Genomic DNA, 25178 nt, shown 5'->3' on the forward strand with positions numbered 1-25178 from the left:
ACTGAAGAAAATCACCCACAGCATGACGCTGCCACCACCATGTTTGCTTCAGAGCCATGCGTGGAGTTATTTTCACGCTTAGTGCCTCTTTGCATGTAGGCCATAAAACTAGCTTTTATGAAACTGGACATGTTCTGTAATGAACCTCTACGGCCTTCACAGAGCAGCTGGATTCATACAGAGATTAGGCGACTGTATGGTGGCACATTCCTGCCCAAATTGTTTTTTTTACCGTAATTAATGGTAAAATTCTGGCAACCACAATGGCTAGTATTTCACCGTAAATTAGAGAATTTTTATTTTTTTACGGTTCACTGGAGCTTATTAAAGTGTGACGAACCCCTCTGTTAAAGCATAGCCCTGCCCCCAGACAATTTTTGAAAAATTTCACTAAAGTGGGCGGAGCCAAGAGACACTGAGGGGCGTGGCCAAGTGAGGGGATGTACCAACACTATTAAACTTGTTGCTATGTTCAGTAACTCTTTAGGTCTTCTAGAGAAGAGGGGTCCAAACCTTTTGTACAACTTTTGGGACAAAATCAGCAGCTCAAAATAAATATAAATTTTAAACAATAACATCAAAAATGCTGATTTTATTTTTTAACCTAATCAACAATAAACTTAGCATAAAGTATTTTAATTAAACAGATAAAATCTTTTTTCTTTTGTAGGAACATGAACAAAACTTCAAATGGTTTTTGCATAATTATGCTTTCCTTGTTAATTGAAAGCCGTCCTGTTCGTTTATTATTTTGGGCTTGATTTAAGAAACTAAAAAAAATATTTTGTCTGTTCTAGGCAATAAAAACTGGATCTTGGTCAGTCTTCCTTTGGCGGCGTACTGCATTTAGCCAAATTTTAGTACAGCAATTAAAAATTTGCACCACAAATCTGGAACAAACTTTCAGAAACTGCAAAACAGCTGAAACACTGAGTTCCTTTAAATCAAGAATAGAGTAGTTTTTGAACCAAAATAAATGGAACATTGACCAACATATTTGTATTGATAATTTTAACAATGTAATGTTTGTTACTGGCTTCACATTTGTTGACTGTGTTTATGATGTTTCTATGTTTTCATGATGCAGAGCTGTTTGCTGAAATGTGCTGCACAAATAAACTTGATTGATAAAAGCAGATTTGGGGGCATCAAAGTGTAGTTTAGAGTGTAAGTCAATGAGTAGATGTTGTCCTGTTTACCATAAAAATAGAAGAAAAGCAGCAAGTGTGGAAAAGATTGTCACTTTGTGTTGCATCTAATATTTTTGTAACTAGATTTTGATTTAAAAGTTGTAGTTTTGTCCTGATTTATGTAATTTATTTTTAAATTGCGGTCGGGGGGCCCCAGAAAGCAGTTCAAGTGCTGCAAATGGCCCCTGGTTTCTACTTTGAACACCTTTGCTCTACAGACTTAAAAAAAAAAAGTGACTACTGACAAATTTAGCGACTTTTTTTCTGTTATTGGAGACTTTGCAAAGCAGCGATTGCTTTGCAGCAACTGTGAATAAACACAAATGTTCCAATAAGAGCAATGCGTTCTCTCCATTTATAAATGAACAGTTGAGATTGCTCAATAATCTCCTCAGGGGTTTTAGGCAGGAATGTGGAGCCATGTGACTCCTCCTTAAGGCAACTGGTTGCATTTGATTTTATCTCAGGGTATCAAAGTAAAGGGGGCAGAATCCACACTTAAAATCCAGGTAAAACACATTGAAGTTTGTGGTTTTAACGTAACAATGTGCAAAAAAACTCAAAGTGTATTTGTAAATCTGCGTGTAATTAGATTATTCTAAGCGTGTTTTGGATTTCTCCTACATTTTAAAAGGTTATCTTTTAGTTTACAGCCAGATATATTTACTCGGGTTAAATAAAAAATAAAACACAGGTTGGTTTTTACCGACAGCGTTAACGTCTGTGAAAATAGAGCCGTCTCCACTGTTAATGGGCTGCAGTTCTCGAAAGCGGTCGTAAAAATCTCAACTTGGCAAAACAGGCTCAACGTGAATCCTGTTTTAGGGTTGGTGGTTAGAAATAAGGCAGGTGAGCAGGTATGCACAGGTACTTCAGTTTATTGCTTTGATTCCTGCAGCTTGTTTACGCATTTAGATCTCAGCTAGAAACAACTGCTTGGTTCTCTGATTCTCATGTCAGTCTTGTGCAGAGTGTGTTTATACTTATTCTCTGTGAAAAGTAAAGTGTTAGCTGAAGTAAGAGGAGCGATGGAGCAGAGTTTGGTTTACTGAAGAGAGAAGAAAAAATGAGCAGAGCAACAGAGTTACATGGAGAGGGAAAGGGTGCAGCTCTCATCCTGTGTCTGCTTCCTTCCTCACATCTCTAAAAAGAGGCCTGGATCTGCAAAATGCATGCTGGATACACACACACACACACACACGCACACGCACACACACACACACACACACACACATGCACGCACGTTTCTGCAGGAATGGAAGCAAAGCAGTTTTAGTATCAAAGCTCAGCAATTTTGTCTGTTTTAATTCAGCGCAGAGTTTAGCCTGGAGGTCAAATGCTCAGGGTTTTTACTGGTCGTTAAAATCCTTGAACTTCAATTCAGAAAGTGCTTGATTTCAAGGATAAAATCCTTGAAAGTGCTTGATATTCAAACTGCTTAGTGTTGTGATGTGATAAAGTGCAATCTAACGTTTGATTAAAAGGCTAACTTTACAAAACGTTACTTGCAGTTGAAAGTAGATATATTTTTTCAAAAACAACTTCTCAGTATCTGAAGTAAAATCAGATCAAACTTCTCATGTTTTAAATTAGTTGGAATTATTTAAATTATTTCTATTTGCTAAATTCCAGAAAACTTGGAACATTTTTAAGAGATCTTTTTTTAAATAACTTTCCTTTTATTTTGTTGAAGCATTTAATTTGGGCTCGAAAGTGATCTATCTCAGCACGATTTGTTTAGATTGTTCCAATGCATTGAATATTTATCATTCACTAATTAAAAAAAGGTTGTCTTATATTTTATATGTTAAACAACATTAATGAAATTGTTTTTTGTTGTTGCTAAAATAGTGTTTTGTTCTCAGCTTTGTCAGGTGTGGAGTGTAAGTGAGAGACATTTCAAAATATAACATTTTATTATGTTTTAGTTTATGTCGTCCCTGCTGTATAATTAAGAATACTATTACAAGACATTTTTAGCAATTTCTTGTAATAGTAAGAAGACGTAGAAACTGTTTTTTTCTTAGTTGATTAAAGTCTGGTGCTGGAAAAGTTTGAAAACTGTTTGAATCATACTGTGGGAAAAGTGTACGAACCTTGTGTGGTGAATGTGTAATAAAGCCATTCATGTACCTCATTTATTATGTTAATTGTTTTGCAGAAAACTACCACTGAACCCCTGACAAAAGCGAAAATGTAATAAATCCGTCTGTTCTCGGCTTCGGGCTGTTTTTCTGACCACATCAAGCAAAGCGCCGCCTGTGCTGGTGCTGCCTGCCGTTTTCCTGAAAGAGTGAACTGGAGCTCCGATCAGGACGAGCGGTGTGAACTAAAGCGGCTTCATGTTGTGTTTGAAGCAGGAAGAAGAGGACCCAGACAGAGGCCAGCCCTGCATGCGCTGCGGAGATCAGTGTCCCGGCTTCCGCGTCCACGGCTGGAGGTAAAACCTGCTCCCAAACGCTGTTACTGCCGCCGGTGAACTGTGCAGGAAGTGTTTCACCCAGGATGAAAACTCACCTCCAGTCCGGTCACAGTTTCTACTGCTACTCTCTGGATCTGCTGCAGCTGATAATAGCAAGTAAAAACTGAGCTGTACGGTTAAAACGATTAATCGACTGTAGAAATCAACTAATACAGTTATCGATTAATCGTTAACTGGAGTAAAGAGACTCAAAAAAAAGGCCATTGGCTGAAAGAAAAGCATAATAAGATCAGTAATCCAAAAATGTACAAAAAAAATCCCATTTTGCATTTAAGGTCAAAAAGAAAAACTTTGTCTGTAAATATGTTCAACCCAAAACTCTTAAAGTGGTTTAGTTATGGTTCAAATTCTGTTAACATTATCCTATTAATCACTTTTTTCCATTCAATTATAAATTGAATGGAATAGATCAGATCTGCACAAGTTTAAACATAAGTAACGTAATACTTAAAAAAGGAAGAATAAATTTAGGCCAGAAAACTAACATTTTGAAATTAATCTCAAATTATTTTTTAAGAAAACACTAAGAAATTATGATTTTGAAAAGTTTAAAATTTGCTAGAAATTTGGAGATTAATCACAGAAAATTTCTAGAAAAGATCTGGACATTCTTGTGTTTCAAAAGTTGAAAATGTTTTACTTTCTCAGTTTGAAAAGTCAAAAATGTTTATTTCCAGAAAATTCCTGAGAGTCATTTCAAAATTTCTGAATGTTCTCTAGTAAATTTCCAACTTTTCGCTTTTTTTTTTGTTAGTAATTTTTTCCATTAATCTCAAAATTAATTATTTTTTAAGCAAATTTTCAACTTCTGAAGTTCAGAAATGTCCTTTAGCAGAAATGTCCTCTTATTTTTTTTATTCTACCTTCAATGTTCCTAATGCGCAATCGCATGTCGTTGTGTGAAATTACAAGTAATTTAAATATGCCTTAATATAAATAAAATGAAATAATTGGTTAAATAATCATGGTTATGTAAATAATTTAGTCCCATCAGTTTGTTTGAGTAGACTGTACCTGGCTGTAGCAGAGCTGCATGTCAAAGCTGCAGCAATCTGATCTTCAGCCTTGATGAAGTGATGATGAAGCCTTTGATGTCTTCACACGGTCCAGGTGGCGTCCCACCGCATGTCTCCTCACCTGCAGGCTTGTAAGGCTAGAGACCTGGTGCTTTCTAAGCAGATCCTCACTGATCATCTGGAGCAAAAGTCAAGCTCAAACCAACACAAAATGTCAACATTTTTAGACTGAAAAATGAAAACAGTTCATCCAGGTTAGTTACAAGTTCATCAAGTAAATATGTTAAGTTTAATAAGTTGTCAAGTTAAAAAAAGTTTAAATAAGGTAAGTTTGACAAACTTAATTTGTTTACATGTTGCATATTAGCCCTTCTACACCGAACATGTCGGCGACGACACTGTTTTACAAGCTAAATTTGCGGTACCGTAACTCTCCGACATTTTGCGTCGTCTGACAAATTCTGACTGTTTCTGAAAGGAGAGACGTTGCGATTTCCAGCCAATATCGGGTTATTATGGTAATTTCACTCCCGCCGTTGCAGGAAACTTTTTTTTTTTTTCAGTTTATTCTAATGAAACACTTTCAATAGACAGTAAATTGCGAAAATAACTGCTAGATATAGAAAGTTCCAGTTGTTATGGATAAATGGACAAATATATTTACTCACAAGACATTTAAAGAACTGTGTACAATTAAAATAAGTATAAATAAACAGGGAAAATTTGAAACTTAGGCCTCAGAGGGTTAACTATTTTTTTAAGCTGAAGGTCCTTTCTGTTTTTTCAGCGTGAATATTTTACATATGTTTTAAGAGTGTGTACTCCTGATAAGTTGTACAACTTTAGGTTTTTGTTGCACATTTTTCCCCGACTTGTTTTCTCTGCAGGCCTTACGCTTCCCTGTAATTGAATATTATGCACTATTATTATGTCTGTTTTAAAAAATTGGAAATGGAAAGACTAAATTAAATGTGTTGGGACTAAAAAAAGTCTACAAACCGCATAAGAGCAATATAGGAAACTAGAAAATTCCTGAAGAAATTTAACTGGGGCCTGCCAAAGTGTGCCAGTCGGTTTGGACCCAGTGTTCTGATGCTAAACATTAGCATCAATGCTAAGCTTAGCTAAATAGTAGTCATTAGCGTGTGGAAAGTCACAAGCATCTTGCCTAACATAGACTTGCACCATTCAGTATATTAAAATGATTGCATAAGCTGAAATTAGCCAAAATGCTAATATAAGCCTAAATACTTTCTGTAGCATGTGGGGTATCATTAGAATGTTGTCTGTAATTAACTTACTCCACTCAGTATATTAAACATGGCTAATAAGTAAGAAAAATAGGTAATAGCTTATTTAAGCTAAAAGGCTAATGCTAACGAACTGCCTTGCTGCACAGGGCAGCTCCCTAACCTGAGAGAAAAAGATAATGCAGAATAATGTTATTGCACCGCCTGTGGCGGTGCACTAACTTAAGGGGCATATTAAGGCTTTTATTTTGAAATTTGCAGTAAGCTTCATATTAAATGCCCACACTCTTCCAATGTGTAACAGTGCTTTGGATAAACCAGTCACATAAAGTCAAAAAGAGCAATTCCATGATGTAAAATTTGTCAAGGCTTTTATTTTGAAATTTTTGTTAAGCTTCATTTCAAAGGGCCAAACTAATCCCATGTATAATAGCCATTGGGTTTAATAAGTTATATAATGCTCAAAAGAGCAATTATCTCATGTAAAAATTGTCAAGGCTTTTATTTTGAAATTTTTGTTAAGCTTCATTTCAAAGGGCCAAACTAATCCCATGTGTATCAGTGCTTTGGATAAAAAAAGTCACATAAAGCCAAAAGAATGATGTACATGATGTACATGATGTACATGATGTACATGTACATTTACATGATGTAAAAATATTCAAGGCTTTTATTTTGAAATTTTCAGTATGCTTCATTTTAAAGTTCCAAACTAATCCCATGTGTTACAGTGACTCTGTTAAATCAGTTATATACAGCCCATAGCAGCAAGTAGTTCTAAAGGCCAGTTCAGTCCTCCTCTGTTTCAACTGAGTCTTCCACCATAGATAGAACTACAGTGATGCGTATTTGTAGTCCTAACCAGCAGCCAATAGCCTCCTGAGTTCCGTTACTATGGTAAATAATTCTCTCTGCCAACTGTCAGCTGTGAGTGAGACATGCAGGGGGAGACAATTCTCTGTTTGAGCCAGCCAGTTTGACACAAAAAAAGCTTTCGGAACAACTCCTTCCCGTTCGGGAACCGTAATACATATTTGGAAACCGTTTGAAGCGTATGAGAGGGCTATGTGTCTTCTGCGATAGTCCCGAGATTCATATCTCTACCTCACTCACAGTATTAACAGCGATGAGAGAAAGAAATTGTGTGCCGAGATCTGAAATTTTTGCGAAATATATGGAAATACATGGGTGAGCGCCTGAGTGAGCATCAGCAAATCCTGTCGCATGACTTTGCTCTGAAGCACCGTGACAGAAAACCGTAAGATCTAGATAAATTTCGAAAACATTTTGACGGAGCAGGCATGCGTATCAATGTCAGGACCGAGTTTGATACCAATCGTGCGATATTTGTGGGCGTGATGACGAGATTAAAAATAATCTGGGGTCAAAATGACACTCTATTTCTCACTCTAGCGGAGTGGCAGTTGGTGTCAGTTACACTCTAATTTTTTGAAAAATCAAAAACTTTGGGTCGCTTAGACAGAAATTGTGGACAAACCGTAATTGGCCCCTTTTCCTTCTCTTTTATACAAACAGACAACACATAAGCTCAACAACACAAAAGCTTCATATTTATTACAAAGTATTGATCTAAGAATTGATTTCTTCCTGTAATGGAAATGATTTCTGATTAAGTTTTCTGTTTTTATGCTTTCATGGATTGTTCTTCTTTTTTCCCTTTTCTACACAGTTTTCATGTTAAATTGCACTTTTTTGTTAAGTTTGTTAAACTACCTTGAATCTGTATTTCTAAATAAAGACTAACAGAAAGATCACACAGTAACTTTTATTTTTGATAAAACCTGTTTTTCCTTATAACAAACCAGATAAAACAAGTTTGGGTTTCTTTATGGTCCGGAGTATTAAATTCTGATTACAATTATCATCTAATATTATGTACAGATTTAATTCTAATCTTAATTTAACATCCTGGAACCTGAAGAAGTCCAAACCTGTTAAATCGGCTTTTTTATGTTTGGTATAAAAAGAAAAACAGGATTTATCAAAGAAAAACCGGTAAATGGACTGAACTTGTGTCGTGCCTTGTTAGTCATGTTGACCACTCAAAGCGCTTCACACTACAGTCACATTCACACACACACATTTACACCGACATGCAGGTCAGAGGGCAACTTGCAGCCCCACCCCGGGGCAGCTCAACTTGTGGCTAAGGAAGCTGGACTCCAACTTACAACCTTCTGGTCACAAGACGACCACTCTACCCACTGATCCACAGTCGCCCTAAAACAGCCACTGCATGATCCTTTTGCTAGTCTTCTTTAAAATACAGATTTAAACAGTTTAAAAGCTACAAATCACTGCAATTCAATATAAAAAGTGAGTAGAAACGGTAAACTAAAGGACAAACCATAAAAGCACAAGTACAGTGAAAACAAACAGAAATCATTACTATTAAAAGAAGAAAATTAAATTCTTAAATTAATACGTTGCTATAAAAATTGAGCCCAGTGTTGCTGCGGCGCTAAAACAGCGAAGGGAAAAGGGCTAACGTACGGCTAATTCAATTAATTTTACAAGTTTAACAATAAAGCTGCACACGTGTTTGGGGTTTCTTCAAATCTTTGGGGGCAATTTGCAGTGACCAACTGACCTGACCTACGTGTTTTAGGAGATGTGGGGGAAACCGGAGCACCCGGAGAAAACCCACGCAAACACGGGGAGAACATGCAAACTCCACACAGATGGTCTCTGTGAAGACGCAGCGCTAACCGCTGCACCACCGTGCTGCCCATGTTTTTTCCAATTGGGTTGGGAAGGGATCTATTTTCTAGTTTGTCAATGGGGGATAAAACTTTAACATTTTAGATTTTAAATTTGACGGAGCGTGGCCTGGCGCCCCGTACACAGAGGCTACAACCTCCATGCGTTTGATTCCTCTTTTCCTCGTCTTTCTCCTTCTCTAAATATCAAAATCAAGACCATTAGACATGATCTTGATTGTCTTCACTCATTTGTTTCTTTTTTGGTTTCTTCCATCGCAGAGTGTTTCGTACTTTTTTCCAAAATGAAATCTTAGATTTTTTCTTCTTACCGTCCTGCATGATTTTAATATCCGGATTGTCCAAATCCTCCAGGACGGTTTCTCCAGCGATCTCGGTCTCTTCTGAGGATTCTGGATCCGTGGAAGAACCTGATAAAGGTTCTCCTGAGAGTTTCTCCTCTGAAGAAACCTCTTCACTTAAGACTTCAACCGGGTCCACTTGGTCCTGTGAGTCTTCCTCCTTCTCTTGGGAAACTGGGATGTGATTTTGTTGGAAATCTTCTTTCTCAACTCTCGGAGTGTTGGGCAGCAGTAGATCCTCTCTTGCTCTTTGCAAATCATTTTTCACACAACTTATTTCCTCCTGGTATTTCTCTGCTTGCTGTTTCAAAGCAGTGACTTCAGTTTCATACCGACATTTGAGTTCCAGATACAAACCGTTGACCTTCTCCAGCTCAGCCTGGGCACTGCTTTCCTTCTGTAGCAGGATTTGAATCTCTGTTGTTTTGCTTTCTTGGAGGACGGCATATTCAGCTCTCAGCTTGTCCAGAAGCGCCTTGTCCTTCTCTGATGTCTCCAGGTGAGCTTTTCTCTCCTGCTTTACCTGCTGCTGAAGTTTTTCGAATTGTTGTTGCAGTGCAGATTGGTTTCTTTCACAGATAAGCTTCTCTTTCTTTTCGCTGTTAGAAAGAGCAATTTGGTCCTGCTTTAACTGCTGCTGGTAGGTCTCAACCTGCTGCTGTAAATCCATAGTGTCTGTATCATATCTACTTTGTAGCTCCTTGTGTGAAACGTTAACCTGATCCAGTTCATTTCGCATCTGCTTCTCTCTCTTTCGCAGAATTAGGATTTCTCTTGCCATGTTTTGGAAGAGCTCCTCCTTCTCAGCTCTCAGGTTGTTGACGAGCTGCAGATTCTCGTTCTCTTTTTCCAAGTTGGCGTCTTTCTCACGTGTCGCCTCCTGCCGATATCTTTCCACGTCTTGCTTTAGTCCAGACACTTCGCTATCATATTTGCAGTTGAGGTCACTGTATGAACGTTTGAGCCGAGTCAATTCTTCCTGCAGAAGTTTCTCGTTGTCTTGCAGGAAAGCGATCTTATGTGACATTTCTAGAAACATATCATCCTTTTCAGCTCTCAGGTTCTCCAGGAGCCGTTGTTCCTCACTGAGCCTCGCTTCATGAAACATTTGTGTATCGGCCTCCTGCCTCACCAGAGCATCGTCTGCTTCATACGTGAAGCGCAGCTCCTCGTAGTAAGTCTGAAGTTGGTCCAGTTCTTTTTGGAGAGCCTCTCTTTTCTCTCTCTCAGCCTGTATTCCAGCTACAGACGCTTCCCGGCTGAAGAGGTGGGCCACCTTTAACTCCTCAACCTCTTGCTGCAAGGTCTTCCTCTTCATGTCTTTCACATTGTAAAATTTGGAAGCAATGTCTGTAGCGTTAAGGTCTGCTGGATCACTGAACTTCTCTTCTCTCTCTACTCTCTCTAGTTCCCTCTTTGCCTCTTCAGCCTCGTTGATAAGCCTTTCTCTGAGAGCTTCTTGCTTTTTTAGCAACAGAAAACATCAATGGCTGAAGACTTTTGTACTTTATTATTGTAATTTAGCTGTTGATTATTATGCCATATGTGAAGTTTGGTTGTTTTCCTTCAGACTTTTTTCCTGCTCCTTTAATGTAAATCCAGCTGGTTGGGTCTGTGGGCAATCTGATCCTGTCACTCAGATTAACCAGATTAGGCTGAGGAAGCCGCCATCTTTACCGCCCTCCATCCGCCACTTTTCTGTTTTTCAGTCTCCACCGCTCTCTGAACCTCATGGTATATTTGGAGTCCTTCACAAAAGTATTGATACGCCCGAAAATTTCTCAAGAACATTAATTCCTTTCTTTTGGATTTTATGTCATCGACCAAACACTAATTAGTTCTTAATTCTGACATAAAAGGACATTCATTAATTGTTTATGTAAATACTTTGTGCTAACCACTCTTAATCTGATACCCCTAAATAAAACCCAGCACAACCAGCAAGTTTTAGAAGTCAATAATCAGTAACTAGAGTCAACCTATGAGTAAATCCAGAGTTTTTACGCATCCTTAAAAAGTCTCAAACTTGTGTTTAAAGTGTCCCCTTAAAATGTCTTGAATTCATTTTTTTTTTAAATCTAGTTTGACCTTTAATACGTAAATCGCAGATCTGAATTTTTGTTGTGGTAGGATAATTTCTTTGAGTTGCACACAGATTTGAGGCAGTTGCGGCTATTGCTAAATAGCTGCTAATATAACCTTGCTAACTAGCTAGCTAGCTTGCTAGCTTTTTTACCCCTGTCATGACTAAATTCAAATTTATCGCTTGTTCATCTTAGCCATTAGCTCATGTCTGTTGCCAACCGATACTATTTGCATTTTTTCTTTGTAAATTTCTCTGTGTATCTTAAATAAATCGTCTTAAAAGTCTTAGATTTGAGTTGCTGACACCCTGTAAAATGAACGAAGGTAAATACAGAAAAATCCTGTCTGAGCTTGAGATAGTTAGCAAAGAAAAATGTGCAAAACATTTATCTTCTAGATCTGCAAATCTGTTGCCGATTTAAAAAAAAAAAAAAAAAACATGTAGTTGCAATTGTAGTGAAAGGGGAGTTTCACAAACTATTGACCTTTGGGAGCTGGGTAGAAAATTCACAGTTGTAAAATAAAGTAAAACTGAGTAAAATTTTCCTTCTGCTTTAGAAATGTGCTGGTCTGTCACATCAGATACCAATAAAATATACAGAGGTTTTTAAATGTAGCAAAATCTAAACAGGTTTGAATAAATATAAAATAAATGTGAAATACACTAAATTATATGTAAAATAATGTAATTTAAGAATATTTTAATAAACTAGTCTGTCATGAATTGGTCCATATAGTAGATTTTTTATTATTTTTTCAAAGTTTCTTCAGTAAACATCAGAGAGAGTGATGAACAAGAAAAGAGAGATAAATATATTTTTTTTTATTTTATATCATGAAACAGTTAAATACAGTTATATTCCACCTCCAGTCGCTGCAGGTTTAACATAATGCACTTTTAGTTTATGTTGTTTCATTATGCATTACAGACAGATTAGAAAATAATTTCAGGTTAAACGACAGAGACGGATGTCCCGCTTAGCCACGTCCGATCCAGCAGAACGAGCCACATGAACGTTATTAAATGATTGAGATCGATGGGGTCAGTTTTTAGGACCTCAGAGTCTGCTTCTAATTTCATCCTCCTTAATAATCAATTGAGAGTCACACCTTCGCTGGCGGAGAAGATTCTCCAAGAGACCACAGGCTCAGCTGCTGGCGCTGGCTGAGCGGGAAGCGATCCATCTTCATCCCGGGCTTTTCCAGACACGTCCTGATCTGAGGTGGGGGGCAGATGGTGCTTCCGCTGCCCGGCGGAAAGTGAATTGAGTTACCGCTGACCCACAGGTCCCCCACCATGCTTCAAAAGTGATCAAAGTCACCAGGAGCTATTAGTTTCAGTCGCCATGTGGCAATTAGTCCGTCCCTTATTAGTGGCAGGGAGTTAACGGGGCAAAGCCCATCTGTTGGGATCCAGAGCTGAGGCGCGTTTACCGTCGTCCCCCTGCAGTTTCTCTCAGTTTCAGATGAACACAAAGAGGATTATTATGTAGCTGCTACTGGATGTTCAGCTAGATTTTATCACTGTTTACTGACTGAAATATTGAGGATAATTACACTGCAAAAACACAAACGCTTATCAGTTTCTAGTGCAAATATCTTAACATAACAAAATTGACATAAAAGTAGTTTAAGTCAATTAGATATAGGAGCTGGTTTTAAGTAAATATTTCCTTAATATTGATTGAAAAACATACAAGTTCCACTAGCAAATTAACTCACTTTAATGAGATTTTTTTCTTATAAGTCAGATAATCTGCCAGTGGATTTAGTACATTTCTGTCAATATTAAGGACTAACTACTCAAAACCAGCTCTTATATTTAGTTACTTGTAAGTGTCTCAATAAGCAATAGATCAATTAATCACACTCTGAATTAAAATTAGCTCCTTAATTTCCATTCTGATGATTAATATTTTTTAAAAGGTAATTTGGTTCACAGGGATATAATAATCCATTTTATTCATGGTTTTGGCTGGAAGTGGTTTTTATTTCCATTTTGTTGTGTTTTATTTTAGATACTTAAACTATCTTTGCTCTTTTCAAAATTAAAGTTTAATCGCAATAATTTCTGGGGCAATTTATCATCCAGTAAAATTTGTAATCATGACAGGCCTAGTTGTAAGTTAGTTTTGTTTTATTTTTTGAGTACTAAGAAATAAAACCACACCAAAAATACTTCATAAGATTTTGTGTTTTTGCAGCGTAGCATCAGACAATTGGTTCAAATTACTTCTTTTTTGTGGACAACCTGTTTAAATTGTGCTGATTTGATACTGCAAGTAAAAAAAAAATAAAGAAAGCTTCAAAGTGAATTGCATGTTTTGTCTAAAATGAAAGCGGACATTATCTCTGTGGTTTTTAATCCTCAGTGAGTGGACGTCAGAGGTTTGTCGTGACTTTCCAGGGGCCGTTTAATATTTCTCCAGAGATATTTTGTCGTCATGTTTGGCCATCTTGATCTCATAACGCGACAGATGCCGAACAGCACGGCGTTGCTCACTGGCTCAAAATCCGCAGCTCTTATTTGTATGGTTAATAACGGCACCGAAGCTGCAACCGTCCATCTGTTGTGAATCAGCTGCAGCAATTTAGTCACAAAAGGAAAAACAGTCACTTCACTCTTATTATTTTCTAACGCGACTGAACATTTCAACTCAAGGCTTACTGTAAATATGTAGAAACCTCGGCTGATTACTTGAGCTTTCCCAGTTTTGAATCGGTCAGTAAAATTGCTTCTGCTCATAAAAAGTTGAGATGTGTTTTGATTTGGGTGGCACGGGTGGTTGTATCTGATGAGTCAGAGCCATTTGTTTGCTCTCCCACATGGGATGGAGGAGGGTGGGAGGGTTGGAGTGGACATTGAAAAGAGACGCTCACTCAGAGAAGATCCCACTTGGACAGGAGCTGCCGTAGAGCGACGTCCTCTCACAGACAGGACACAGAAACCGGACGGTAAAGAGAGCTGTAAGAGTCAGCTGATCAGGAGAAGTCTGGATGGACGGCATCGACACGCTGGATGGGACTAAGTGGTCATGATTGTCACACAAGGTAACTAACTTAGACTGGATGCTTCAACAGTAATTACCTATTGAGGCGACGGTCGTTTGAAGATAAAAGCTAATTTATGTCTTAATTATGTGTTTGCGACGTCTCTAGGCCCATAGTGTGGTGTCAAGTTTCTTTATTTTCTCGCAAAATTTGGTAAACATGATGACCAAGTGGAGCGTTCTGCTAAGATTAGAGACAAACTAATCAGGCTTTTCCTGGCCAATATACGTACCTGACCTGCCAATTTAGTTTTCCACTGATTCTGGCTGCAATTACGCTACAGAAAAGATACAAAATGACATGTTTTTATTAAAGATGCAGTAGTTGTGTATTAAACAAAATGAAGGAATTAAGATTTTAGGATGTATTTCACCAGACGTTATCTATTACTTTCCTGAATTAAGGAAAATGGGTGTTATTTATTTTTATTTATTTGTGTTTATTTTTTATTTTATTTCCTTTATTTAACCAGTTAAGCCCCCATTGAGATCCAGATCTCATTTGTAAAGAGGGACCTGTTGGTTGGTGCTTTTATAGACTGAAAATGATGGAAGTTTTTACTTTTGAAGCATTTATTTATTTTAAGTTTATTTGGTAGGGACAGACACACATCGACATAGACAAACTGAACAAAACAGCAGTCCCATGTTTGCGTCATAGTGCAATAGCAACAGCTAATTCGCAGCACTTGGCCCTATTTAACAAATTGGAAAAAATATTACTGATCAAAGGTAAAATTGGCCAATTCCAGGATTTAAACAATTGATTGGTGAAGTTCTAGTTATGTCTGTAGTGCTAAATATTACATACACCAAATATTTACATTTTAAAAAGACATAACCTTTTTTATTGTCTGGTATTAAATCTGATTAAGCTTTAGCTGTTGAAGGCTAAATAGGACGACTGAAATTAACAGGTCGATCTCTATAACAAAGGGACAGTTGGTGTTACAATAATGTTTGATGTTGATACTATTGTAGTTTCGGACTCTTCTCTGGTTCTGTTGGATCCATGTGATGGTGCCACCTGCTGCTGGTTTAAGGCATCGTCTTTGGTTACAGTGTTTAGGAATGCTGCTGGTGTAACTGGCTGAGACGTGGTGCATTTACCACCTGTCCCACCATGTCACATCTTTAACTGGCCCCTTACCACCAGTAGCTAAGCACTGTGTAGCTAACTCAGCTGAGTTGGTTTCAACAATTCAGGGTTCTGATCTCAAACTTTTCCAACAATATTACGTCACAGGAAAACATTATATACATAAAAATAACAGATTTTCAATTAATTGTCGATTAATGGTTTATTAGATTGAAATGAAATCAGATCGATTAACTGAAACGTCCGCTTAGACCTGCTTTTAATGTCGTAGTTTGGGGCTCCATCCAGCAGAGGGCGCCGCTGGGCATCCATAAGCAGAGCCGTTGGTGCATCAACAAAGATGGCGGATAACAGGAAAGATAAAATAGGGTCCGGTATGGGGTTCAAGATGTTCTTTATGCGCTGCGTTTTGAAATATAAGTTTAATATTTAAGTTTCATGTTAGTAGCGCTCATTTAGATGAGCTCCGTGACGGAGTAGCGTCAAGTTTATCAACCGAAAGTTAAAGATGTGCCGTGAAGGGGAGGATGTGACGGCAGAAAAGCGGTGTGTAGCAAAGAAAAACTGACATGATGGGGGGGGGGAAAACATGATGATTTTGAGGGCCGGCGTGAGTTAATTCACTTTACGAAGCAATTTTTTAACATTCTCTCAGTTTCACATATTATTTTGTGATATTTTTTCACATATTATTTAATATTTTATTTTTTCTGTTCAGCAACCTAAGGTTAACATTTTGTTAGATTTTATATAAAATAATAATGATAACATTTGTTTGTTGTTTCTTTTTTAAATTTAGCATATGAAAAATGTAGCCCCTCGTGTTTTGGAAAGATGATCGTCCATCTTGATTTTTAAGAAAGTGACCGCTTATCAAGTTATCCTTAGTCAGTCGATAAGATCAATCAAATCTAGATTAACTCAATAATCAATCAATTCTATTCCATATTAATATTTCTGATTAGATCATTCTAAACTTCTTAGCATTTAGTTCCCGCAGCAGCAGTCACTAGCATCTCAAAAAGAGCTCATTGTAAATAAATCCATTGATTAGCGGAGTAGTAATCTGCGGTTGACCAGTGGTCTTGTGTTTGGGTACACCAGCTTTTTGGCTCCTTGGGGGTTGGGTGCTCATAAAGCAGCTTTGTGCCGTACGAACTTGAGCCACAAGTACCAGCTGGCAAGCTGTTACGCAATCACAACAGAAACGTAAAGTAAAAGCTGCGCATGGACACACTGTCACACCCACGCTTCGCTTCCAGCCCCGGGCGCTTCATTCTGACTCCACCAGTCCCACACACAAGCACGCAGTAACACCCTCCTCCAGATTGAACGCGATGCAGTATGAGGACAAGATGGTTCCAATATGAGGCAGGGGGAGATTAGAACTGTCCCGGATTGACAGGCGGGCTTATGTCAGTGACCTCGTTTTGCTGCTTGCTTGTCACAGATGTGCTGGTCCTGATGCAGAGGCTGCAAGATGTCAGGCTGAGGAGGGCGTGAACTCAACGGAGGTTCCTGTAAATTATCTGGATGTTGGGTTCTTGTGAGATTTGCTTACTTGTGTTCAAACTGACAGCAGGAGGTCTTGGTTAGTCAGCATGAAAAAATGCTTGTGCTGGGTTTGTGACGTAACGTCTCCTGCTTGGTGCCTTTGTAAATTACACGGTTGAAAGCGGAGGGAGTGACATATGACTGCGATGAGAAACCTATTACTTACAGAGTTTCTTTGGCTCTGTTTTAGCAACTGGAAGTAAAGCTTAATCTTTAAGAGTGTTAATTTATTCCAGTTTGAATAAATACAATGCCTTGTTAAGGTAGTTTTACTCACTGACATTTTAGTGTTGATCAACTACCAACTTTAAATTTTATTGGGATTGGTTCTAAAAAAATTATTCAATAAAAGATGCAGACAAGTGCAGAACAGGTTTATCTGATTTGTTTGCCTTTATTAGAGAGTGTCAAGAAGAAGCCCCATGCAAAGACCCAAGACTTGGACCTGAACATTCAGAGCCAAATAAAGACAGTTACAAAGTTGGCCTTTGTAACTGCCGACGTTAAAAAGGACTAGAAATGTTCTAGTCCTAAATCCTAGAACATTTCCAGGATTAAAGGACTAATGTCCCAACAAGTTCTAGAGGAACTCATTCATGTGCCTCTAATCTGGAACAAACTTCCAGAAAACTGCAAACATGCTGAAACACTGAGTTCCTTTGAATCAAGGCCACAAAAATTGTCCTTCAATTAACAACAAGTGGAAAATCATTAAGTGTTTCAACCGGTGATCATTTTCTCTTACCTTGCCTGCATTTTAATTTGTTTTTTTGCTTGTTTTATTTTCCTTCTCATCATGTGAAACTCTTTGAATTATTTTACTCCTAAAAATGCACTGTAGAAATAAAATAGCCCAGTCCAATGAGAATACAATTGAACTATTTGGCCGACGCAAAACACTTTGTGTGTTGGTAAAAATTACACTCTGAACAGAATGTATCAGCTGTGAAACATGGTGGCGGCTGTGTGATACTTGCGGCTGCCTTTCCGCAGCCTTTCAGATTTGTCGGCTGATTTGCAAAACTATTTTCAGTCATAACTTAAAGTATGTGCCATTTTAATTCTAATAAGGTTTGACACAGGGAGTATAAATATTAATGCAAGCAACAATTTTTATGTAATTTTATATTTGTCTATTCCATAAAATTCAAGATGTGGAACCAATATTCAATTAGACATCTGAAATTAAAACAAGTTCAGTCATTTCCATTTGTATGATTTATTGTTTTTCTCTTTTCTGTCTCTCTTTCTACCAAAACTGTTCTTCAGTGTGGGGCTTTAGCCTCAACTAGCCATTTTTTAAGGTCAATTTTGTTTATAGAGACTTTATAATTAATTTTATTTGTTGTTTCTGTTGTTTTGTTTATTTATTTTGCATATTTAAAATGTCTTCCAGTTCCTGTGTTTAATGTTTGTTATAAATTAAAGTTTATTGATCTTTGAGAATGTGTTCATTATCATTATATTACTTGAAAATGGATTCAAAACCACAATATTATCTTTTATCGCAATAATTTATGGGACAATTTATCACAAAACTGTGTGGCAGAAATACAATTTTATTACTTTTTTTGTTTCTCCAAAGAAGAAAGTAACGGGAGAACTCATAAATATAAGATTTGTCAAGCATTAAAAACTTTGCTTCTTGCATTTCAGTACTTGAAGCAACATTTGACGTTGAATGGAAACATCTGATCAGGTTTCTGCTTTGGTCGTAAATCAGTTTTAAGACCGTCTCCGTCTCCACAGGAAGATCTGCGTGCACTGCAAGTGTGTGCGGGAGGAGCATGCGTTGCGGTCGGTGCCAGGGCAGCTGGAAAAGATGATGACTAAGCTGGTGTCGGACTTCCAGAGGCACTCCATCTCCGACGACGACTCGGGATGCGCCTCCGAGGAGTACGCTTGGGTCCCACCTGGGCTCAAGCCTGAACAGGTCAGAGACAGGATATAAATTAAACTCAGATGCTCTCCCTCACCTGGACGTGTTCGTACACAGACCCAAATGATTTGATAGGCAGTAATTTAATAAACTGCTTTGTAAGTGGGTAAATTGCTGCCTGTAGTCTCTCATTTCTGCCTCTCTGTGAACAAACTTGTCTCCTGATTCAGGTGTACCAGTATTTCAGTTGCTTGCCAGAAGACAGGGTGCCTTATGTGAACAGTCCGGGGGAGAGATACAGAATCAAACAGCTGCTGCACCAGCTTCCAGCTCACGACAGCGAGGTAACGGGACTACAGGCTCCATTACAGGCAGAGAGACTCACCTGGTCAGAGACTCACCTGGTCAGAGACAGAGAGACTCGCCTGGTCAGCTCTGGAACACACAGAGTTACAGAAGCAGCTTCAAAACTGCAGCTAATTTTAGGAAAAAGGCTGAAAAAACACTTTACTGGTTGGAAGATGAGTGGAAAATATAAAAATTACATCCGTCCGTCCGTTGTTTTCATCCATCCTTTCTTTCTTTCTCTCTGTTTTTTTTATCTGATTGTTTTTTTGAAATATCCGAAACTTTGTATTAATCCTGTAAAAAATCTTTCAACGTGTCACTGATTACTGAGTCTGTAAAGCTGCTGCATTCTTACATAAAATGTCTCATAAATCTGTAAATTTCTACCAGTAGTCTCTGTTTTCTCGCAGCCTCAGTACTGCAACTCTTTGAATGATGAGGAGAAGAAAGAGCTTCGTACGTTCAGCCAGCAGAGAAAACGAGATAACTTGGGCAGAGGCGTCGTCAGACCTTTCCCTGTCACCATGACCGGAGCCATCTGCCAGCAGGTGCACAACATTTACATCATCATGATCATATTTCATAACCAGAGCTAATCAACGCTCAGATTTTCCTTCTCCGGCATTAATGCACAGATGTGAACGCTTATTAAAACATATCGGAACGCTGTAGGCTGACGCTAAGCGTAGCTGCATGTATGTGCAGGTAACGCTTGGAGGCTGCAGCACACACAGTTAATGATCACAGAGCTGCAGAAGCAAATTACTGAGTCCTCTTTATTTGCTAAAGGATACACCACCTCACTTCCTTCCCTCTGCACCACACCCGACCCAACCTCATCTGTTTTTCCAGTGTGGCAGACAGATCTGTGGTGGAGACATAGCTGTGTTCGCCAGCCGGGCGGGTCACGGCAGCTGCTGGCACCCCCAGTGTTTCCAGTGCTCGTCCTGCAGCGAGCTGCTGGTCGACCTGATCTACTTCTTCCAGGACGGGCAAATCTACTGCGGCCGGCACCACGCCGAGAGGCTGAAGCCCCGCTGCCAGGCCTGCGATGAGGTGGGCATCTATCCTTTATCAAACATCAAGAAATGTTTCTTCACATGATTACGGCTGAGGCTAACAATCACTTTAGTAATCGATTAATTGATTTTTTCCTATGATTAATTGATAAATCGGGAAAAAATATAGCAGATTCTACAGATTTTTAATTTAACTGGTTAAGCTTAAACTAACTTTTTTATGCAATATTAATCGATTGTCTCAACAATTGATTAATCACAAATTATCTGATTAATCATTTCAGCTCTAGTGAAATTTGTTGTGATGATAAATTTCAGTTAGTGTATAAGAAAAATTGACTGAGATGCTTTCCTTCCGTGAGAATATCAATAAACATCAGTACATTCAAAATATGATTAAATAAAGTTTCTATAAGTACTTTAGTGATATAAATTAAATTACATTTGTTGATGCGACTGATATCCTACAGAAGTTTATGTCAAATAGGAATGTTTTTCAAGAGCAGTATTTATGTTTGTGCCACACAGGATTGTTTCAATGTCAGTATATATATTATTTCAAATGGCTCAATCACTTATTGATCTGTGAGGTTGATGTAAAGACGTTTATACGTTAAACAATGTGTAAAATACAGGATTCTTTTTGTTAAATTGGTGTTTTGACCTCTGACCAGTCAGAGGTGTGTGAATGAGAAACATGTCAAAACATAAAAGTCTGTTATATTTTAGTTTATCTAAAGTACCATGACCAGGTATTACTAATAACAGTAATAAATTATATAATAGAATAGTGACTTGAATCGTATTGTTTTTTTTATCTTCAAAGTCCTGGAAAAGTTTGAAAATGTGCCTTAAAAATGCTTGAAAACAGCTTGAATTTTCCTGGGGAGAAACATGTTTGAACCTTACATCCGTCTCCATTTGATCATAAACATAATTCACTAACCTAATCTCTGTTCATTCATTAAATCTATTTAAAGGTTTATCTGTTAGTCTCTTTCGCCTGGCCGCTCGCTGTGATTTAAGAGATTATTTGACTAAAGGATCTGACCCACAGCGGTTCTGTAGGCTAAGCTCAACCGGAGGGCACTAGGTTGCAATCCACTTCCTGTTTTTGTTTACCCAAACTGTCAGTGTTTGTTTGTTTATTTACGTACCTGTCCAACCCTTTATTCCAGGTCATTCTAGCAGACGAGTGTACAGAGGCAGAAGGAAGGTACTGGCACATGAAGCACTTCTGCTGCTTTGAGTGTGAGGCGGCGCTGGGCGGTCAGCGCTACATCATGAGGGAGAGCCGACCGTACTGCTGCTCCTGCTACGAATCCCTGTATGCAGAATACTGCGACACCTGCGGCGAGTCAATAGGTACAATGCAGTTCTACTCAGTTAAATTCAGAAATACAGTAACTCTTTATGTGACGGGGTGTCATAAGACTGACATGACACTGTCATAAACATATAACACCTATAATGAACATGGAGGAGTCTTTGTGAATGTCTATGACTGTTCGGTCAATAATTACCCTTTTAATGCAAAGTTGGCACTTTAATGGACTTTTAATGCAACTTTTGAAGCACTGTTGAACAACAGTCATACATTCATAAAGACTCCTTTATGTTTATGACAGGTGTTACGTCATGTTGATGACAGGTGTTATATCATGCTTATGACAGGTGTTGTATCATGTTTATGACAGGTGTTACGTCATGTTTATGACAGGTGTTGTATCATGTTTATGACAGGTGTTACGTCATGTTTATGACAGGTGTTATATCATGCTTATGACAGGTGTTGTATCATGTTTATGACAGGTGTTGTATCATGTTTATGACAGGTGTTACGTCATGTTTTTGACAGGTGTTATATCATGTTTATGACAGGTGTTACGTCATGTTGATGACAGGTGTTACATCATGTTGATGACAGGTGTTACATCATGTTGATGACAGGTGTTGTATCATGTTTATGACAGGTGTTACGTCATGTTTTTGACAGGTGTTATATCATGTTTATGACAGGTGTTACGTCATGTTGATGACAGGTGTTATATCATGTTTATGACAGGTGTTACGTCATGTTGATGACAGGTGTTACGTCATGTTGATGACAGGTGTTACGTCATGTTTTTGACAGGTGTTATGTCATGTTTATGACAGGTGTTACGTCATGTTGATGACAGGTGTTACATCATGATTATGACAGGTGTTACGTCACGTTGATGACAGTTGTTACGTCATGTTTATGACAGGTGTTACGTCATGTTGATGACAGGTGTTACGTCATGTTGATGACAGGTGTTACGTCATGTTGATGACAGGTGTTACGTCATGTTTTTGACAGGTGTTATATCATGTTTATGACAGGTGTTATGTCATGTTGATGACAGGTGTTACATCATGATTATGACAGGTGTTACGTCACGTTGATGACAGGTGTTACGTCATGTTTATGACAGGTGTTACATCATGTTTATGACAGGTGTTACGTCATGTTGATGACAGGTGTTACATCATGTTGATGACAGGTGTTACGTCATGTTTATGACAGGTGTTATATCATCCTTATGACAGGTGTTACGTCATGTTGGTGACAGGTGTTATATCATGTTGATGACAGGTGTTACGTCATGTTTATGACAGGTGTTATATCATCCTTATGACAGGTGTTACGTCATGTTGATGACAGGTATTATATCATGTTTATGACAGGTGTAACGTCATGTTTATGACAGGTGTTACGTCATGTTTATGACAGGTGTTACGTCATGTTGGTGACAGGTGTTACATCATGATTATGACAGGTGTTACGTCACGTTGATGACAGGTGTTACGTCATGTTTATGACAGGTGTTACATCATGTTTATGACAGGTGTTACGTCATGTTGGTGACAGGTGTTATGTCATGTTGATGACAGGTGTTACGTCATGTTTATGACAGGTGTTACGTCATGTTGATGACAGGTATTATATCATGTTTATGACAGGTGTTACGTCATGTTTATGACAGGTGTTACGTCATGTTGGTGACAGGTGTTACGTCATGTTGATGACAGGTGTTACGTCATGTTGATGACAGGTGTTACGTCATGTTGATGACAGGTGTTACGTCATGTTGATGACAGGTGTTATATCATGTTTATGACAGGTGTTATATCATCCTTATGACAGGTGTTACGTCATGTTGATGACAGGTATTATATCATGTTTATGACAGGTGTTACGTCATGTTTATGACAGGTGTTACGTCATGTTGGTGACAGGTGTTACATCATGTTGATGACAGGTGTTACGTCATGTTTATGATAGGTGTTATATCATCCTTATGACAGGTGTTACGTCATGTTGATGACAGGTGTTACATCATGTTGATGACAGGTGTTACGTCATGTTGATGACAGGTGTTACGTCATGTTGATGACAGGTGTTATATCATGTTTATGACAGGTGTTACGTCATGTTTATGACAGGTGTTACGTCATGTTGGTGACAGGTGTTACATCATGTTGATGACAGGTGTTACGTCATGTTTATGATAGGTGTTATATCATCTTTATGACAGGTGTTACGTCATGTTGATGACAGGTGTTACGTCATGTTGATGACAGGTGTTATATCATGTTGATGACAGGTGTTACGTCATGTTTATGACAGGTGTTACGTCATGTTTATGACAGGTGTTACGTCATGTTGATGACAGGTGTTACATCATGTTGATGACAGGTGTTACGTCATGTTTATGACAGGTGTTATATCATGTTTATGACATCCTCATGTCAGTCTTTTGCATCCCGTCAGATAAAGCGTCATCAAAAAATGTTGATTCAAAAGGTAATTAAATGTTGTAATTCATTAATTCAAAGTCATCACAGCGTTATTGTAGACAGTAATGGCTGATTGCCTTCCTGTTTTGTTTTGTTAGCCTAAAAGAAAATTAGACAAAATGTGATTAAATCATCCTATGTGATTTTATTGTGTGTATATTTCTAAATGTATAACTGATAGGAATTTATAGAGGGTTCCTGCAAAATTTTGAAAAGTATTGCATTTTCTTGTAGAGAAAAAAACAAAAAAAACAAAATTTCTTTTTATTTCATTTACATCCTTTATTTGATTTGCTAAATCATAATGCAAAAATCTAGGGATGTATGTATTTAAGCTTTTGTCATTATTAGACCTGCAAATATTCAGTATGAAAAATGTTAGATTTTTTTTAAAGTATTTTTGTTCCTCCATGTTCTAAGAGAGAAAAAAAATCTAATACTGTTTATTAAACGGGTATTAGATTTAGATTTTCACAATAATTTATAACTTAAATATTTATAATTTGCTAAATCACGTCTCGAGTTTAACAGGATTACAGTTTTGAAAACTCATGGAAAACTACGTTAAAGTCAGGTTGCTGTACTAACGATTAATTAATTACTAAATTAGTTGGTGCTTATTTCAATAATGGATTAATCTGATTAATCGTTTCAGCCCTAAAAATCCTAAATGCATATATTTTTTGTAAAGGTTTAACCTTATTACTGCCCTAAGCATGTTGTTTTTCAGAAAATTTGATATTTTAGAGTCTCTATACTCTAATTAACGATTAATTGATTACTAAATTTGTTTATTTTTTTCAAAATCGATTAATCATAATTAATTACGATTAATTGTTTCAACCCTAGCCTCTTGTAATGCCTAAAAAACTGATTTATCTTTCATTTTCAAAGAAAATACTTATCAATGCAGCAGATAATCACCTGAAAGTCTCTCCTCAGGTATTGATCAAGGCCAGATGACGTACGAGGGTCAGCACTGGCACGCGGTGGAGTCGTGTTTCTGCTGCGCCCGCTGTCGGCTGCCTCTGCTCGGCCGACCCTTCCTCCCACGCGGGGGCCTCATCTTCTGCTCCAGGTCCTGCTCCCTGGGCGACGACCCCAACAACTCGGACTCCTGCGACTCAGCGCTGCAGAGCAGGTCTCCCCATCACGGCAGGCAGTGGGGGACGCCGGAGAGGATGCACTGCAGTTCCCCTCTGCAGCCACCAGAGGGCGTCAAACACTCTCCTGCACAGGACTGCATTCACACCGCAGTGGAGAATAGAGGTGAAAACTACTGATTAGGCATTAAAGTGGGAG

The 25178-nt window shown here is 38.1% G+C and overlaps 1 protein-coding gene across 3 annotated transcripts in view; it reads left to right on the plus strand.

Annotated features, from left to right (window-relative positions):
- Positions 1-25178, plus strand: part of prickle3 (prickle planar cell polarity protein 3) — a 35144-nt gene that overhangs the window by 6645 nt on the left and 3321 nt on the right. The window contains exons 2-8 of one of the 3 annotated variants that reach the window (XM_023341171.1): positions 3548-3630; positions 18558-18741; positions 18918-19031; positions 19446-19583; positions 19888-20091; positions 21233-21419; positions 24819-25145. In XM_023341171.1, coding sequence (XP_023196939.1) covers positions 3548-3630; positions 18558-18741; positions 18918-19031; positions 19446-19583; positions 19888-20091; positions 21233-21419; positions 24819-25145 — 1237 coding nt within the window. Of the gene's footprint in view, positions 1-3547; positions 3631-13996; positions 14157-18557; positions 18742-18917; positions 19032-19445; positions 19584-19887; positions 20092-21232; positions 21420-24818; positions 25146-25178 lie in introns of those variants that run through there. The other 2 variants (XM_023341178.1, XM_014473174.2) reach the window with 2 other exon arrangements.

Source organism: Xiphophorus maculatus, chromosome 1, assembly GCF_002775205.1.
Source record: "Xiphophorus maculatus strain JP 163 A chromosome 1, X_maculatus-5.0-male, whole genome shotgun sequence".
In the NCBI taxonomy this organism is placed as follows: Eukaryota; Metazoa; Chordata; class Actinopteri; order Cyprinodontiformes; family Poeciliidae; genus Xiphophorus; species Xiphophorus maculatus.